The sequence below is a fragment of the Macrobrachium rosenbergii genome, chromosome 22 (genome assembly GCF_040412425.1).
Source record: "Macrobrachium rosenbergii isolate ZJJX-2024 chromosome 22, ASM4041242v1, whole genome shotgun sequence".
Taxonomy (NCBI): domain Eukaryota; kingdom Metazoa; phylum Arthropoda; class Malacostraca; order Decapoda; family Palaemonidae; genus Macrobrachium; species Macrobrachium rosenbergii.
The window spans coordinates 20,803,147-20,822,552 of record NC_089762.1 but is presented as its reverse complement, the minus strand read 5'-3'; the positions used below and the strand labels follow the sequence as shown (position 1 = coordinate 20,822,552).

General features: G+C 38.2%; 1 protein-coding gene across 3 annotated transcripts in view; it reads left to right on the top strand.

Moving 5' to 3' along the window:
* The window catches only part of obe (obelus), a 437,154-nt gene that overhangs the window by 158,930 nt on the left and 258,818 nt on the right, over window positions 1-19,406 (top strand). For all 3 annotated transcript variants that reach the window (XM_067124317.1, XM_067124318.1, XM_067124319.1), the window contains exons 15-16: window positions 4,806-4,935; window positions 12,383-12,603. In XM_067124317.1, coding sequence (XP_066980418.1) covers window positions 4,806-4,935; window positions 12,383-12,603 — 351 coding nt within the window. The remainder of the gene's footprint in view (window positions 1-4,805; window positions 4,936-12,382; window positions 12,604-19,406) is intronic.

Below are 19,406 nucleotides of genomic sequence, written 5' to 3'. Positions count from 1 at the left end.
AAGGTGTTCCAGAACAAGATGCTCCTTCATTGGCGTACTCTGAGCTGTTGAGATTCCTGCTAGTGACTTATCCTAGCTTCTTTTCGCGCTACTCCCTCCGTTCCTGCTTCGACCTTCTTTATGGAAGCGCCCTCAGTCGGCCCTTCAAAATGACCAAAATTAGTTCTTTCCTCTTCAGCAAAGAAGGCACTGGATGAAGTAGAAGGGTGGTTTTCTGAGAAGAGGGAACAAGGCAAAGCAGGTTTTTGTTTCCCTCCTTCCAAATTGTCCAGGTCGAGCTACAGGTTTTATGCGACTGGAGAAGCTCCTTCCATGGGAGTCTCTGCCTCCTCTCAGGGAGACTTCTCTGGCCTTATCGACTCAGCTAGAAGATCAGCTTTCTCCTCAGCCAAAATTATGTTCTCGGCCTTGGAACTTGCTCACCTTCTTAAAAATACTTTTAAGATATTCGAAGTGATGAGCTTCCTTGACTGGGCGGTGGGTTCTCTGGCGTGCAAACTTAGAGAGTGTTCTTTGCTACCTCAAGAAATCTCGTCAGTTCTCGTGGGAGTACTTTCCTGTATTGACAGGGGCGTTCGCGATAGTACGCAGGAGTTAGCCAGTCTGTACACCATGGGTATTCTTAAGAAGAGGGAGCTTTGGTGCTCCTTTACCTCGAAAGGCGTCACTCCATCTTAGAGATCGGCCCTCGTGTTCTCCCCTTTGGACAAGATGTGTCTTTTTACACAGGCTACAGTACTGAACATTGCCTCTGACTTGCAGAAAAAGAACACCTAGGACCTGCTCTCCCAGTCTACAAGACCCCCCAAGGATTCTTTGACTCTTCCTCCCAGATCTTCGTCTCCGCTGCAACCTACTCCCTTTCGGGGCTCCCATTCTAGATCCCAGACTAGAACAAGAACTTATACCTGTTTTGCACAGCATTTCATCAAGAAGTCCTCATCCAAGTCTTACTCCAAGAAATGAGAACATAGTCCTCCGTACTCAGGTAGGAGCGCAGGTCCTTCACTTTTGGGGATGGTGGGAACAAAAGGGAGCGGAATCTTGGATAGTGTCTGTCCTGAAGGAGGGCTACACTATCCTCTTTTTGAACAAACCTCCTCTAATCTGCAAGCCTGTCGAATTGACAGCTTACTCTCCAGGCTCAGAGAGAATTGCTGCTTTCTTGTTAGAGGTGGAGTCCCTTGTTCAGAAAGAGGCTGTAGAGCTAGTAGAGGACATTCATTCTCCGGGATTCTACAACCGTCTCTTTGTGGTGGCCAAGTCATCGGGGGGGCTGAAGACCCGTTTTGGACGTAAGTGCTCTAAATGTTTTTGTCAAAAAGACAACATTCAAGATGGAAATAAACCATTCGGTCCTTGCATCCATTTGCCAGGGAGAATGGGTGGCGTCCATCGACATGCAGGATGCGTACTTTCAAACTCCAGTACATCCAACTTTGAGAAAGTACCTCAGGTTTGTGTTTCAGGGAAAGGTGTTCCAATTTCGGGCTCTTTGCTTCAGCCTCTCAACAGCGCCACAAGTGTTCACCAGGGTATTGGCTCCCCTTGCGAAATGGCTTCATTTGATAGGGATAAAGATCTCCCTATATCTAGACGATTGGCTACTATGTTCCCGCTTGAAAGCTCATTGTACGGAGGACATTCGCGTGACTCTTCTCTTGGCTCAAGTCTTTTCTGACGCCTTCTCAGGAGATTCCTTATTTAGGGATGACGATCAACTCTTGGGATTTTCGGGTTTTTCCAGTCCCGAAGAAAATAGAAAAGTGTCTCCAGACAGTGGAAGAATTTCTGAATCTAAACTGTTGCTCGGCCAATCAGTGGATGAATCTTCTAGGTACCCTCTCATCCATGGAACAATTCATCACTCTGGGAAGACTTCACTTTAGACGTCTCCAGTTCTTCCTCAGAGCCAGCTGGAACAGGAAAAAGTTTCAGGACTCATTCGTGTTCCCGATAACGATGGAAATCAAGGAGGATCTTTGTTGTTGGAATTCCAGGAAGAGACTATCAGAAGGGAAGTATATTCATCCTCTGAACCCCAGCCTAAAGTTCTTTTCAGATGCGTCGAACCTAGGTTGTGGAGCTCTTTTGGGATTAAAAGAAGTGTCAGGGACCTGGTCTCAGGAACAGCAAAACTGGCACACTAACATAAAAGAATTACAGACGATTTTCTGGGCCTACAGTGCTTCATTTCAGAAATTCGGGGGAGGACAGTAGCAGTGCATTCAGACAACATGACAGCACTGGCGTACATCAAGAAACGAGGAACCCACTCTTTCTCCCTGTACGAAGCAGCAAGGGGCCTTCTTCTTTGGTTACACCAGAACGACACTCGAGTGACAACGCGTTTTATCCAGGCAAGACTCAACGTTCTCCCGGACAAGTTGAACCGTCAAAGACAGATCCTTCCCACAGAATGGACATTAGACCTGTTGGTTTGTCTGGGTCTGTGGAATTTCTGGGGGAAACCCATAATAGATTTGTTTGCGTCCTCCAGAAATCACCGACTTCCTCTCTTCTGCTCACCAGTTCCAGATCCCTTAGCGTGGGCGATCGATGCAGTGTTGCAGGATTGGTCCAACAAAGATCTGTATGCCTTTCCCCCATTCAGTTTAGTTAGGCAAGTCATCAACAAATTCCAGTCACATCAAAACCAATCCATGATCTTGATAGCCCCCTTCTGGCCAGCAAAAGAGTGGTTCCTGGATCTACTAGAACTTCTTGCAGACTTCCCAAGACTGCTGCCACAGAAGCAACAACTTCTTGGGCAACCTCACTTCCATCAGTTCCACCAAAACCTGTCTTCTCTAGCCCTAACAGGGTTCAAACTGTTAGGCGACTGCTCGGAAAGAATGGCTTTTTTCAAGAGCGGCTGCAGACGCAATTGTGAAGTGTAGAAGACAGTCTTCAGATAATGTCTACCAGGCAAAATGGTCTACCTTCAGGTCCTGGTGCAGACGAAATAACACGTCCTCTTCTGAGACCTCTGTAGCAGAAATAGCGGACTTTCTTCTGTTCCTACGCTCCGCTAAAGGACTCTGCACCTCTACCATTAAAGGATACAGAGCTGTGCTTAGCTCAGTTTTCCACCATAAAGGAATGGACTTATCGTCGAACTAGGATTTGTCTGACCTTATTAAGTCCTTTTACACCGCAAAGCTTAAAGAAAAACCTTTGCTGTCCTGGAACTTAGATGCAGTCCTTAAGTGGCTTTCCAGTTCACATTTTGAGCCCATGCAATCTATCTCTTTAAGGGATCTAATCAGGAGAACTCTTTTTCTGGTTGCCTTGGCCACCGCTAAGAGGTCCAGTGAAATCCATGCTTTAGACAGAAACATAGGATTTTCTTAAGGGAATGTAGTTTGCTCCTTTTCCCTAGACTTTCTGGCTAAGAACAAATCGTCATCGAATCCATGGCCTTGTTCTTTTACGGTCAAAAACTTGTCCAAGATAGTGGGGCCGTCTGAAGAAGAAAGAACTCTCTGTCCAGTAAGGGTCCTTAAGTTTTATCTTCACACAATGAAGGACATTTGTGGTACTTCAAGAAACCTTTGGTGTTCTGTGAAATATTCCTCTAGCCCTTGTCTAAGAATGCCCTGGGATTTTTTCTGAGGAATCTGATTTCTGAAGCACATTCCATGGTGAACAAAGACTGGTTCTCCTTTTTCAAAGTAAAACCTCGTGAGATAAGAGCGGTCGCTACGTCTTTGGCGTTTAAGCACAATTTATCCCTCACGTCAATTGTGCAAGCAACGTTTTGGAAGTGCAAGTCGGTGTTTGCATCACATTATTTAAGGGATAGCGAGACTACTTACAATCAATTCAGTACCTTGGGTCCGTTTTACGCTGCTGGCGTGGTGTTGGGGGAGGAAACATAGAAAGCAGTGTCCTTTCTTTAATCTCTTCACCTTGCTTAGGGTGTTGAGTTTTGGGGAGCCTGGGAGTACTATGTACTTGGAATACCCTCTAGTCTTTTGGTTTTACAGTTGGGTATTGGTGTTTTTAATCTGATTTTTGGTGGTTTTGGTGACTATCTACTCTGGTTGTTTTGTGTGGTACTGCGCCTTGGGCAGGGGCATCTTGTTGTACTTTGCTAGCCCTTGGAAATTAGTCCATCACTACAAAGCACCCACTTTAGTAGTTGGCCCTCAAGGATTTACCACCTCGCCTCTACTGGATAAGATGAGCGCCAACCAGAGGCAGTATCTACCTGTAGCAGCTCTCTTATCAGGTAAGGTTTAGCAACATTGATTCAATGTTAGCAAATTTGTATTCTCAAACTCATTGCTATTAATAATGTTTTGGGGTAGATATGTCCAACATTCCCACCTTCATTCAATGTGGGAATCAGCTATGTAATTACTGGGTAAGTTACTTATATAAAAATTAAATTTTTATAATAAGATAAAGTTTTATATATACTTACCCAGTAATTACATAATCGGAGCCCACCCGCCTCCCCTCAATTGGACATAAGGGCATAAACAAATTGAACCTCATGGCTATGTTGTACCTTCTCTTACACCCAAAAGTGGGCGGGGCACGTCGCCATAACCAAAACAAACTAGCGTGACCCGCAATTGCAAAATTTTGAGCTGCCGGTTAAAAGAAACTAATAGCTATGTAATTACTGGGTAAGTATATGTAAAACTATTTTATTATAAAAATGTCATTTTTTTATGTGATGATGCTGTAAATTGAAAGATTGCAGTTTGGAAGTGTTATGCATCATGTGATATTTATGATTAAAATGTATTGTAGATTGTATTTGTGGACAATACAACATAATGCCCTCTTTTCAGCCGATTTCGTCCTGTTCCCCTGGAATTAACTTTCATTGGAGTCAAAGCTTCAGGAAGGTTCAAGCAAATGGAAGATATGGATAGAATTACATTTGAAAGATGTTTAGAATTTTTGGATCAAGGACACCAAGTAAGTCACTTTTGGAGAGTGTGTACTGCCTGAATTTACCTTGCTTAGTATGTACAGTTATGAAATACTATTAGGTTTTTACCTACTGAGTAATGAAAATTCCCAGTTAGTGTACACACTGAACAAAACATTGCCTCACATAATAGCCTTATGTATTACTGTATGTGGAAACGAGCAGTCATTGACTTTTTAGCTCTTGGTATTCAGATGCCTAAGGGTAGTGGGTAACTTGAAAATTCTGATGACATAGCTTATCGGTGAATAAAACGTGCTGTTTTTTTAATTTTTTAAAACAGAAGTTTTCATTTTATATCGGTGGTTTACTGACCAATTTTCATTCCTAAATGATACGTAATTAAAATGAGTTTAATAGATGTAAAAGTTTGCCCAAACCCTTTGCAGTCCAAGCAGTTTTTAATAGATTTTTAAATTTCCAAATAATAATACTGCAGTTATCTTAACAGGCTTAAGATACTGTTATGTGCATGTATTGAACATATTGCTTTTAGTGTAATATCCAACATGGAGGTTATATTTTGTCTTGATGTGATTGTTTGTTTATATGTTTAACAGGATTATCCAAAAAGATTGGATGGATTTTACCAAAATTTGATCAAAGGTGGGCCTAGTGAGTGGCAAGAACTGATTAAATTTTGGAAGATGTGGGAATGAATTTTTAATCTTTCTTGGGCCAAAGGTTGACTAGGAGTTTAGTCTTGGCCATAACTTCTAAACTATATAAAAAGAGATTTTATATTTTCCATGCCTACTTCACCAATAAAGATATATAGAGTGAGGATGTCAAAGTAATACATATAGATTACAGGTCAAATGAGAATATGATCTTGGCAATAATGTTTCAGCTGTGTATGATTTAAATTTTAGATTTTCCATGCCTAATCTCTTAATTGTGCCATTGTGCTTAGTGAGGCAATAGCGTTTCAGCAGTGTAAGATTCAAATTTTATTTTTTCCATGCATAATCTCTTAATTGTGCCATTGTGCTTAGTGAGGTCAAGGACAAACTAAGAGGTCAAAGGTCAAATAAGAAGCTTAACTTAGACTCCCGCTTTTGAAAATTCAAGATGGAGAGATAGATTTTATATTTGACATGTATAATTCATTAATGACACCAGTGTATAGAGTAAGATCAAAGTCGAGAGCATACTAAAAGATCAAAGGCCAAGTAAGAATTTAACCTTGTTTATAACTGTGTGAGATAGATACTTAAAATTTGGCATGCATAATCCACAAATGATGCCAGTGCGCAGTTTGAGGTGAAGGTTACACTTCCAGGTCTAAGGACAAGCAAAAATTTATCTTTGATCATAAATTTGAAACCATAGAACATAGTGATCGTATTTAGAATGTGTAATTCACTAATGAAGAAAGTGTGCATTCAGTTTATACAGGCAGTCCCCGGTTTACGACGGGGGTTCCGTTTTTCTGCCGCGTTGTAAACCGAAAATCGTCGTAAACCGAAAAGTCGTAGAAAATCGTCAAAAAACCTAAGAAAACCTTACTTTTAATGCTTTGGGTGTATTGAAAATGATGTAAACTGCATTTTTATTGAGTTTTTCATAAGAAAAACTCCAAATTTTTATTATTCTGCCGTTTTGGAGCCATATTTCTTCCATCGGATCGGTGTACGACGCGTCGTAACCCCGGAACATTCGTCGTAAACCAGGAAATAATTTCTGATGAATATATTTGAAAAGCGTCGTAACCTTGGAACGTCGTAAGCCGGACCCGTCGTAAACTGGGGACTGCCTGTATAGTCTTTTCTGTCTCTCAGATAATTACTTTTATGTGACTGCATTCCACCAATAACTCCCCTATGATTATCATTCTTTCATGAATGGAGAAGTAAATAGTCACTGATTAGGATTCTTTTATTGGAAAAGAATACACTACAACTGAATTACAAAGTATCTTTAGTGAGTTCTTGGTCCAGTGTTATGTTCCTTCAGGAGTACAACCCTATAATAGTAACATAATTACCAGATTTGTTACCAGGTTGTGCCTACTAAGATTCTGAGGTATACCATCTGATAAGTTTCCTTTGGGGGCTACATAAGCTGCTATTAATGCTTCCTTGCAGGATATGGCATTCCTCCACATAGGCAAATTCATAATTTATGAGATTCTGAATAACCATGATTTCTTTCATTTTCATTGCAGGTTTGTTAGAGTCTTCAAAGTTATTTGTAGTTACAATTTTTATAACAAATCTTTTTGTGATGTGCAGTGTGTGACTGGTCTCACAAAATAACCGTTTGCTATAGGCTTACAATAGTTGTCAGGAAATTGCTTTGTGTATTCACCCACTGCCCCATATTTGTTGCTAATTTAAAGTCTTTTGTTATAAATTGCTTGCCCTGTTCTTTGACCAGGACATCATGGAGCTGTAACATTTTCTGCTGGCTGTGTTCTGTGGTGAAGTTGAGCAATGTGTCTCGTAAATGCATCCAGTAGATTCCTGGCCACGTTAGGGCCTTGGATTATGATAAAGATACACTCTAGGTACCAGACATAGTTCCACAATTAGTGGTATTTTCTGAAAGATGACTTTGAAGGTGGCCATGTAAATTTGAAAAAAAAGAACCTGCAGTGCAACTGCCATGGGTTCATCATCTTGCCAAATAGTTCCCATAGTTGAAGAAAGAAAGGGCCCTCCCCCATAGTACCAGCCCTCAGAATATCTAGGAGGACATCTTTCTTTGGATATAGACAAGAGATTTGTATTTGGTCCAAATACACTATCAAGATTGATATTGATAGTTTCCTTTGTAAGTAGGCTTCCCATGTTGGGGAAAACTGTGTTTAGGTCCTTTTCATTGTAGAATACCAGTGAACTCCACAGTTGATCTTGTGGAATAGGTAGTGATTATGTAGTGTAGTAACATGATCTGGAATTTGTTATCCTATAGGTGGTGGGTGTTATCTGTGAGGTCATGGAGCTGGGGGCTTTTTTTTTTTTCACGATCCCTTAGTAGTATCTTGGTCAATAGTCATCTACCAACCTTGGGAATAATGTAGTGCGTTGCTGGATGTTGACCATGGTCACAGTCCTTGATATCTTCCCCTCAAGGTACTTGGTGAGGTTATTTGTCACAAGGTGAAACTGTTCATTACTAATTAGAACAATGACTTGTTTTCCTTCTGGGTGTCACACAGTTCTGGACTGATTCTTTGATTTCCTTTGTTATTACCTGTACATGACAGTATTATCTCTGGCATCCTGCTCCCTTATGTGTTTGCCAGTAACAAATTATATGAAATATATAAAGATGGTAAAAATGTAGAAATATGTTGGATCCATGCCCATGTAGGCATTAAGGGGATCGGCCGCCTAAAAAAACCCAATAATCTTTAAAAAATTCGATTTGCTGAAGAAAATTCTATGGCTTCGTATAGGGTTCAAGAATGTGTCCACGAAATATTATGCTAAAATTTGCCGTATTTCTCTAGTTATGGCCTAAAATGTAACAATAACTATATACCCATAAAACACCAGTAGCGCAAATGATTTAGTCTGGTATAGTTTTTGCGATATATATTACGAAAACTTACTTTGAAATGAAATGTATAATGTCAATAATATCCTACTCGGCACCTTTTTAGTTATTCCTAGCCATGACAACACACACATCATACCATGACGCCGACTGTGGCCGAGAGTTGCCTATAAACTTCCAAGCTAGAAGGACACGTTTTTCATGCTCGCTAGCCTTGACTGAACTCTGTATTTTCTGCGGTGTTTTTGTTTTTTTTTTCACCGTGCCTAAAAGGTCCAAGAGTTCACTTCATGCTTTTAGAATGCGGAAAAGCCAAGTGGAAAAGTCCAGGCGAGAAGTAGAAGAAAGAGTTCAAGAAATTAGTGCCATAGAGGGGAATGGAGCGACGGAGAGAGAGAGAGAGCTGTCGCCCATCAAACGGCGCAGGCAGCGATCTCTGCTGACCAGAGACCAACCACATCCACCCCTAAACGCCTCTTTATTTGTTCGTTACTACCAAAGGGCAAAGATATTTTAGAAAAAGAAAGCAGTAGCTCGGAGGCTGATATTATAGACGATCCTGAAAATAAAATGATCATAATAAGTGAAGCAAGACTTGATGAATTACTTGAATCACGAATCCCTAATTGTGAATGTAAAGTAATTCCCAGGATCCATTTGGCAAGGGATGGATTCGAGACACTAATAAAAAAGTGTAGGCAACTATGATACCCTAGAGAAATACCTTGCAGCAAGATCAGACAGGGGGGGACCAGGAACCTAAAATTTATAAGAATGTGTCTTAGGCACATAAATATCAATTAATATTCTTATTTATAATCATTTTGCATTAATTAATACCCAAAAATAAAAATTAAAACCATAGAATTAATTGTAACAGTCTTTTTGAAGTCCCTTTTACTTTTTTTATGTAACTAAAACTTTGAAGGCCCAAGCTCAAAACATAAGTTTTTCGCCTTAAAATGCATCTCTCCCTTAGTACTGGACCAATCTAAATGAAATTTTAAATATAACATAGGGAAACATGGTAGATTAAAACAAAGCCGGGGATTTTTAATATTTTGAGTTTCTGATTTTTGGCAATTTTTTTTTCTGTAATTTTTCCGGGAAAATTTCATAAAAAAAAAAAAATCATATCTCGAAAAATAATTGAAAAATAAAAAATCCCCGGCTTTGTATCGAAGGTCCATATGTGTTTTATACGTGGTTCAAATCTCATCCCTTAAAACTAAAAAGCAAAGGAGGAGATGCATTTTGAAAACGGCCATTTTTGGCTGAAAAATGCTCTGGCGTCACAAAACCTAAGGTCACTGAACAAAAATTTTTTCCCCAGAAGTTCCACACAATATCCTTTAACAAACCCCCTATATATCAACAACCTGTCGTTAAAAAAGTCGGAAACCGGCCGATCCCCTTAAAGGAAATGAAGAGCCAAAGATGCAACTAGTACTCGTATGGCAAGACCACATGTAGCTGTTCTTACTAACATCTCTAAAACCCACTGCAACCAATAAATGGTAGAATATATGGAATAATGAACCTGATAGTAATATATTATAACAAATCAAGCCAAAAATTGGAATATGGAATTCATCATATCAAAAGGAACAATGCACAAGTAATTCTGATTCATCCTAGAATTGGTCACTTCAATTAACCCTTGGATATTTAATGAATAGTCCACATGAGCTCATCTCTTTGTATACAGAATGTAAAGTAGCATTAACAGTTAAACTTTTTTTTGTTTGAATGTCAAAAATATAACTGGCAAAAGTGTCAAGTTTTGGAAACAAGCAAATTAAGAAATTATGTTCAGAATGCCTTAATTTTCAATTAGCCCAGTTATCAAATTTTTTAAACTGGAATTTAATAAAATCTAAATTCTATTTTCAATACACATGTAAGCAAAATAAGGAAGCTCAGTGGTCTGGTTTAATTGCTTAATTATAATAATAATGATAATAATAATTTCTCAGAAGAAGATACTCTTTCAAACAAACTTCTTTAAAAAGAATGGCAGTCTGGATGACATTGCATTTATATTGTAGTTTCACAATCTCTCAAATGAGTTTCTTAGTAGCAGCAGGTAAATTATATAACGGTTATTCGAAGTTCATTTATTCCTTGACGTTTTGGTAGTCCTCTCTACCATTTACAGAAAGGCAAATGAAGTTGGGTGTGTTTTTGGTTGGCTTTTGAAACAGGATGGGGGAGGGGGACCTCTTCTTATTGGCTGGGAGCAGAATGATTCCTCCAGGAGAGCCTGGCCAAGCACCAATGGCACTGATTGGCTGGCGCCAGGTCCAGGGAGGAATGTTATGGGGCGTACTGCCTGAAGCAATGGTTGGCTGAAGGGTTATCCCAGGGACCCACTATGCTGTTCTGCTGATGGTGGTAGGGAGAAGAAGGGTCTTCTGGATCATGCTCAGTGAGTCTCTAACAGAGGATGGAGGCAGCAGTGGTCATTGTTGCTGTCCTGTATATTTGTGTTCCTTACGATCTGCTGGTTTCGGGCCCACTACCAAGCTTCTCCATGTGGTGGTGATAGGCCTCCTCTTCGTGTAGGTGGATGGTGATCCTATTGGAGAGGCGAGTCATAGTCATACCAATGTAGAAATGGCAGCATCCAGTCTCAGGACATGGTATTGGATAAACTGCTCCTCTCATCTGCATGGGTTCATTGTTAGTGGTGAGGCTGTTCCTCATGAGGCACTAAGCATTCTTCTGATGCTTATAGTAGACTGTAAAGTCGACTTTTTTGTCTGCATCAGTGAGTTTTACATGGGCTCCCTTGTCTTTCTCGCATTTAGTGTTCTCCTGACACTAAATGGTATTTCTAGTCACCTAATTGTAGAAGTACCCGTTATCCACCAGGGTTTGGGCAACGTGTTTGAGTTCAAGAGAAGGTGTATTCCAGGAAGAACAATGCGAGAGGGCATGACAAACTTAGGCAGTAATGACCAAGGGTTTGAATATTTTGGTCATTCACTACTGCTGCTGAGGCAGAGCCTGATGTCAGTTGGCTTATAGTTCACCTGTTTGTGAAAGCCTTGGGGAGTGCTGATGACATGGATGTCCGAAAAGGGAATGGAGCCATCCACATTTTTCTCACACATGAAGTGGAGAAATGATTCCTCCTCAAAGGTGCACTTTCTAGTTGGTGATGTTGAAAAAGGTGTCATCAATGAACCCAACATATGCAGCTGGTATGGGGATCTTGCTGAAGACATGATGCGCGACACTCCCATGTAAAAGGTGGCGACCAGCACATCAAGGTGAAAACCCATGGCTAATCTGTCAATCTCCATCTGCATTTGCCCTCCATCAGTGAAAGGTGGCCTCCATAACACCATAGGGATGCCCCTGGGATGTTCATTATTTGGGTAGAATCATCTCTGTAGACTTTGTCGAAGATCATCCATATCGTTTCACCTATGGGCATGTTGGTCAAGAGACTCTCCACATCCAACAATAAGATGATACCCTGGGATGGCAAATCAAGAAGCCTTTGGAGAAACTCTCAAGGACTAAGAGTGCAGAGTTCACTAGGCACTTAGGGAGTCAAAATCTTGTTTAAAGTCTTGGCCAGTTGTTAGTTCAGAGTTGGGCATTGGCTTATTATGGGGCAGAGAGGGTTGTTGGCCTGGTGGGTTTTTACGTTTTTGTAGGTGTAGCCAACATGATAATCCCCTATAATTTTAGGTAGGTGTACAGCATGGGCAGCAGCATTAATTGTCTCTAATGTGCGCTTGGCCTCCATCCCAGTCAATGACATTGGTTCATAGGTTTATTGGACAGAGATGAAATTTAAATACATGGTTTAAATTGCTTTAATTTATACACATTTACTGTGTACTGTACAATTATGTTTGTTTGTATATAGATTTTGCATTTATGTATACTATAATGTTCATGTCTTACTTTCTTTAGGTAATGGTGTTTGTCCATGCTCGTAATGGTACTTTGCGAACTGCTGAGAACTTGATAAAGCTTGCTCAAGAAATGGGAAGGACAAAGAACTTCTTGCCGGACGAAGGCCCTGATGTCTCTCGGGCCCGTAAAGAGTTTAGCAAGTCAAGGAATAAAAAGCTGTTAGAACTTTTTGATTCTGGTTTTGGTGTTCACCATGCTGGACTTTTGCGCTCAGATAGGTAAGTAGAGGAGTGTTTAATTTTTACTGGGTGTCCCTTGACACTGTTGAGGTCATTAATAATTAGATCAAATCTGTAGTAGGTCTACCATTTTACCCTCACAGTCCAGCCTAAATATTAAGCACACCCCTAGACTGGCCAAAATTTATGGATGGCCAATTTAAAAAAAAAAAAAAATGTCAATGGACAGAGGAAGATATGCATATGTACATGGTATAAGAAAAAAATTCTAAAGAAATTTCTGAACCTTCCACGGGAAGTTGAAAGTTCATAAATATTTCCAACCCTTTACCAAGACAGTCGTAAAAAGTATGTTAATTTTACCAAGTTATAAATGTTTTTTCTAATAATTTCTAAAATTTTATTTTGTAAAATTATAATTACGGCTCACACAGTATCATAACATATAACTAAAATCAGTAGCAAATTCTGAGTATATTTATTGTAAAATATTTATGAGGTGTCATGGATGGGAATTTTGGACAACATTCCCCCACTATACTGTATCTCAAGGCAAACTGATCGCTCTCGCTTGTGCCGATTAGCTATTATAGTTGCCATAAGAGTTGCCGTGAGGTATTTATTGCCCATGGAAATAATCTGAACACGTTTCCCGCAAAATTCGTTCAAACTGTATGGCACGAAATTTTGATTGTCAGAGGACGATACCAGGAATTTACCCTGAAGGTATAAGTAGTCATCATTTGATGACACTCACTCAAAAAGTCTTTTTCTTTCATTTGTATGATTATATATATATATATATATATATATATATATATATATATATATATATATATATATATATATATATATATATATATATATATATATATATATATATATATATATATATTTATATTGTTACGTGCATGTCTTGGCTGATCAGTTATTGTTTAATTTACGTAATTTTTTCACAGCCCTGCATGCCAAGAATGCACGTAACCTGTCACTTGAAGCCACGAATTAACCTCAAAGACAGACGTTAATTAACCAAAGGTCGCCAGTTAAGGGTAATTAACCTTAACAAAGAATATTCAAGGAATAAAGACTTTATGATAAACGTCACCAACTGCGGATGCAGAAAAATCTCTACTTGTTAAGATGGTATTAAATACAAAGACGCAACAGTTTTCCCTAAACAATGAGCGCTAGGCATAACGAATACCAGAGTATTAAAAATGAGTTGCTTGCCTAAATCCCCGAGACTTACTGGGATAATTCGGCTAACGCTAAACAATATAATAATTTGGCTTAATCTAGACTTCATACCAGCGATTACCCTAAATGGTGGCTGGAGAATGAAACAAAGAAAGATTGGGAAATACAGAAAAGAGGGTAAAAGAATGGATGAAGTTTTGAACAAAACACAGACTTTACCTTAGGACGAAGCATTGTTGTGCATACAACGGACAATTGGAAGCTCCGGGTATTATTTCGTACTTCACCATTCACTAATAAAATAATAGAGAAAGGCGGTGACAGAGCCACTTCCCAGACGTCTGCTGGATTCGGCGGCTGGTTTCTCTCTCCCTGTTCGCTGACCGGCCTAGGTCAAACAGGGATGCATTCGTTCCCTCAGGCATCTACGCTCTGTTAAAAACATTCGCCAAGAGGGACAGGTAGAAAGGAAAAAAGGACTTTAGGGCCACCTATCATAAAGTTGAATATGGAAATTTCTCCTATGGGGTTAAATGCCTAAATGCTACCTATTCCTTCCTACACGCGAACGTTACAATTTAAACTTGCCTACGTGATTTGGCCGCGGACGTTGGTTCATCTGATAGAACTACAACGGACGTTGGTTCATCTGATAGAACTACAAAGAAATACATTGAGGGCGAACAGCAGTAATATTTATATAAAAAAATATATATATATATATATATATATATATATATGTGTATGTGTGTATGTATATATGTGTGTATACTGTATGTATATGTATGTATATATATATATATATATATATATATATATATATATATATATATATATATATATATATATACATATACATACATACATACATACATACATACATACACAGGCAGTCCCCAGTTATAGGCCGGTGTTCCATTCTGATGGCATGAAGATAACCAAAAATCTTCAATTTTCTGTGTTTTTTGGCACTTATTGGCACCTCTGTTAGATATGTATCAGCGCCAGTAAGCGGAAATCAGAGATTTTTGGCGCCTAAAATTGCTGATTTTTGTCACTAGACAAGCACCATAAAACTGGATCTCCGATAACCAGGGACTGCATATATATATATATATATATATATATATATATATATATATATATATATATATATATATATATATATATATATATATATATATATATACACACACACACACACACACACACACACACACAGGTAGTGCTTGAGTTACGATGATTCATTTTATGATAATTCAATTTTGCCATGGGGTTAATAATTAATACCAATACGACAATATTTAGAAAATATTTTTAAGTTTCATGTGGGGGCTGGTAGCACCGTACAATCAGGCAGCAAGAAATACCAAATTACAATAGACCAACTTCTTTTCCTACATCTCTTTATCCCATCTTCTAGTCAAAAAAGTAAAAGAGAATGATAAAAGTATTGTTAGTAACGTTATACTCTTGCGTAAATGCATACAGCCATAAACCACCAAACGAGAAACTGCTGTTTTGCTAGTAACAACCAAATCTGATAACAACAGCTGTTTTGCTTGTGTTTCAACCATCGTACGGTAGTAAACAATTACCATAGTTATGTTACAAATGACGTTAAGTAGAATAGGACTGATGTATTTTTACATCATACCTTATTCGTTATGGAGAAAAGATCGGCAAGGAAATATACAGCTAAATTTAAGCTGTAAGTTGTAGCTGAAGCTAAGAAAACAATGTTCAGGGCTAATGACTCTAAATTATCGTGCATCGACAACATGGATGAAACTCGACCGTAAATAAAATTGGAGAGAAAAGTATTTTAACCCCTTTGCCACCAGCCTATTGCATTGCCACTAACGCTTGCATACCACATGAGACCCCCTGTCGACCGCGAGTATATTAATTATCACTTGCTCCCACTAAACTTTGTTATACATATTTTTCCTTTATATTCTTATGTGAAAACATTGTGTATATATCAATGAATATTTTTTACCACATTGGCAAAAAAAATAATAAGGATATCGGAAAAAAGAGGAATATTTAATGGAAAAAGTAATTGTAGAAATAGAAACAGTTATAAAGTAGTAGAAATAGTAGTAAAGTAGTAGAAATAAAGTAGCAGAATAAGTAGTAAAGTATTAGTAAAATAATAGTAGTAGCAACAGTAGTAATAGCAGTACGAGGCATTTTATTCACCCCCATTATCATCAGCAAGCTATAAAAAAACATACATCTCATCGTGAGTAGCAGGCCTCCATAGAAGTCCATTCACCTTACGCTTTCCTGTTGAGCGAAAATACTCCTCTGCCCAAGCATTCATCCATTCACACAATCTGTCAATTACATCACTACAAAAAAAAATAACAAAATGCATCATGTGGGCAGGTGAAATCTGGTGTGTAAGCAGAGATCCCATTGGCACCCTCTGTGAAATCGGGGGTGGGTCTGGCCACACGTCACAAAATGGATTACTTATGAACCACCAACCTTCATCGACAATACTGTAGGTTCAATGTCTTCCAAACACTCGTTGTCACTGTCATCCTCTAAGAAACTATCACCACAATCACTAGATAGATAGATCTGACAGGTACTCAGACCCTGATTCTGAAACACTATCATCTGACATGACGCTGAAAAACAAGAACAACAAAAACATATAAAGTAACTGCAATCAAAAGAAAAAAGTTTAGATTTCAAATCCACATGGTTTATGCACAAAATCATGATAACCCTTCTCAGATAATAGCCTGAGGTACACTGGCACCTGTTGGACAATACCCCTCCTAATATCCCCATGTGAAAATGATGTCATGACGTCCATCGGACACTCACTGGCTAGAATAAATAGTGGGTGGAGATTCAGCACCTCTCTCATACACAGTACTATGTCTGAAATCCATCCAAGCTTGAGAAAACCGCTTTGCTTTTCGAGGAGGGATGAAAGACATTTAAGCATAGGTCGCGGTCTTTTATTACTGGACCATAAAAGACGTACATGCATGCGTCCCAGTAGTGAAGGGGTTAATCAAAACTGCTGGGCATGAATGAACACATATTACTGCTTTTTCACGCTGACAAAAGACAAATACGTAAAGCTCATATTATGATGAAATCAAGTGAAAATAGCGAACGGAATCTTGATTTCTCTACTTAAAATAAACATGTCTCCAATGGCCAACGTCATCTATTAACAAAAAAAAATAGTTAAAATAATTTTCACAACGAGACGTATTTAAGTTATATTTCGACTGAAAAACACTTCATAAAACTGAAAAATAACCTTGTCCAAAATAAATAAAGTATGTAGAGATTGATTTACGCTAGCTAGAAGCAAGAAAAGCGCTCTGAACTGAGCTAAATATGGCGAAATAAACTTACTGCGTAATCAGTTTCCAAACCAAAACACTGATCGCTATGATTGCAATATATAATACAAAAGCAATATGAGAATACATACAATGTTAATGGATACAGTGAAGTAAAGCATAACGTTTTTAAAAGATCCATGGAAAGGATGCATAATCATTATGTTGATGTTTGTATAAAACAATAATAATATGTGAATTTAGAGTACAGTGTAATGTAGGGTAGGCTACTGTTAATGTATACGATATACCATAGTGTAGGCTGAGCAATTCTTGTTTGTTACTCAATTTCTCTTTGAATTGAATTATCATGAGTCAGTCTGCATGAACCTCCAGGGTTAGCTGATATTAATAATTACTAAATGTATATGTATGCAGTATACTTTATAGTGTAGGCCAGGCTATGTTCGAGATAAGTTTTTCCAACAGATGATGGGTTTTGGAATCTAACCCCATCATAAGTAGGATAATACCTGTGTGTGTGTGTGTGTGTGTGTGTATATATATATATATATATATATATATATATATATATATATATATATATATATATATATATATATATATATATATATATATATATGTTATGAAGTGATCAAGCACCTGGTTATTGCACAAATAGGTCAACAAATCTGTTGTAAAAATGATAATACCAAAAGTTACCTCACATCGACCAGATACTTGAAACCTCATAACAAAGCTTCGACTGAATCTCTAAAGGTATAATGATCCCATAAACTTACTTATCACTGGAGAAAATCAATGTAACTTTATCAAGCTATGGATGAGGTAACAATTATTAAGTTATATCCAGACTAATGGAATATGAGTTTCACTTCAACCAGCACTGTAGCTATCTCTCTGGTTCTATTTTACCTAGATAAGTCTTAGGTGAACAAACAGGAATATCACTTACCTTATACACCCTCATTAATGTCTGTAAGTACTGGTAATCAAAATGAAACGCTATGTTTTAAAAACTTTAAACAAACAGATTTATTTCTAAGTTCAAAAGTTATACGTAAAATTTACAATCTCAAAAGATTTACCGTTAATTGACAACAGTGTAAGACTTAAGTATCTCTTAATCAAGTTTAATTCACAAAACTTTGCTTTATCAAGAAAACAATCTGATTATGTAAGAATCAAACTATTAACTATCACTGAAGTACCAAGCTTTTACCTGATTCAAGAATTACAAACAGTCATCAAAATAATACTGATTGAAATCCACATAACATTCTCCAAAAATCTCTATAACAGGTAGGCACTAACAAAATGCTAAGAAATTACTAGCAAAACATGGCAACAATAAAATCACAATAATATGATAGCACAGACATATAAGAATGCGATATACAAAAATGAAAACACCACAATCACCAATATTGTGTTTAAAAATTACATCAATCTTTTATATAACTTTTCCTATAAAAAGAAAAGTCAGACTCACTTCTTTTTAAAACTTATTCAAACACAACAATTCTCTTTTACCAGGAATATTAACAAAACTCAGTATTCACCATATTACCTTCAGTAAACATTACACCAATATATATCTCCTCTTCAACACTTGTACAAAATATTAATTCCTGAACCCTTCTACAAAATTAACACACTCCTGGGGTGAGTTTAACAGAGCTTTTCAATGAATATTTTTCTGTTATTCCCGTTATAATATCGGGACTATTGAGAGAGAGAGAGAGAGAGAGAGAGAGAGAGAGAGAGAGAGAGAGAGAGAGAGAGAGAGAGAGAGAGAGAGAGAGAGTGTGTGTGTGTGTGTCTGAGGTCTTCCTCTAATGGCCCTTGCTACCAGACTGATCTGTCTCTAAGAAGACATTGGATTTTAAGTTTCGTAGGCTGAGAATACACATAGGGTATTCACACAGAATACACATGTATGAATACACATACACACACGTATACAAGTATACTTGTACACACGATCAGTTCGAAGCGAAACTGGCCGTATCGCTATGATTGACACTTCCTGGCCAGAGCTACAAAATCTTTTGTCAACCTGGGTAGCTGCGCAAACACTAGATACAAAATGACAGCACTTATTTGCTATTTCTCTACCTCTCGTCCTTAAAATTATGAATAGAATAGGCATAGGCAGAGTTAATACAGATGGAATAAGCACACAGTGATAAAAACATAACAGTTTAACTCGCCGACTGGGTGACAATTCGTCAGATAAGCAAAAGTGGATGCCTTTTGACTCAAAGCACCTGATCAAACACAGAGAAGCGAGTCTCCATTCTT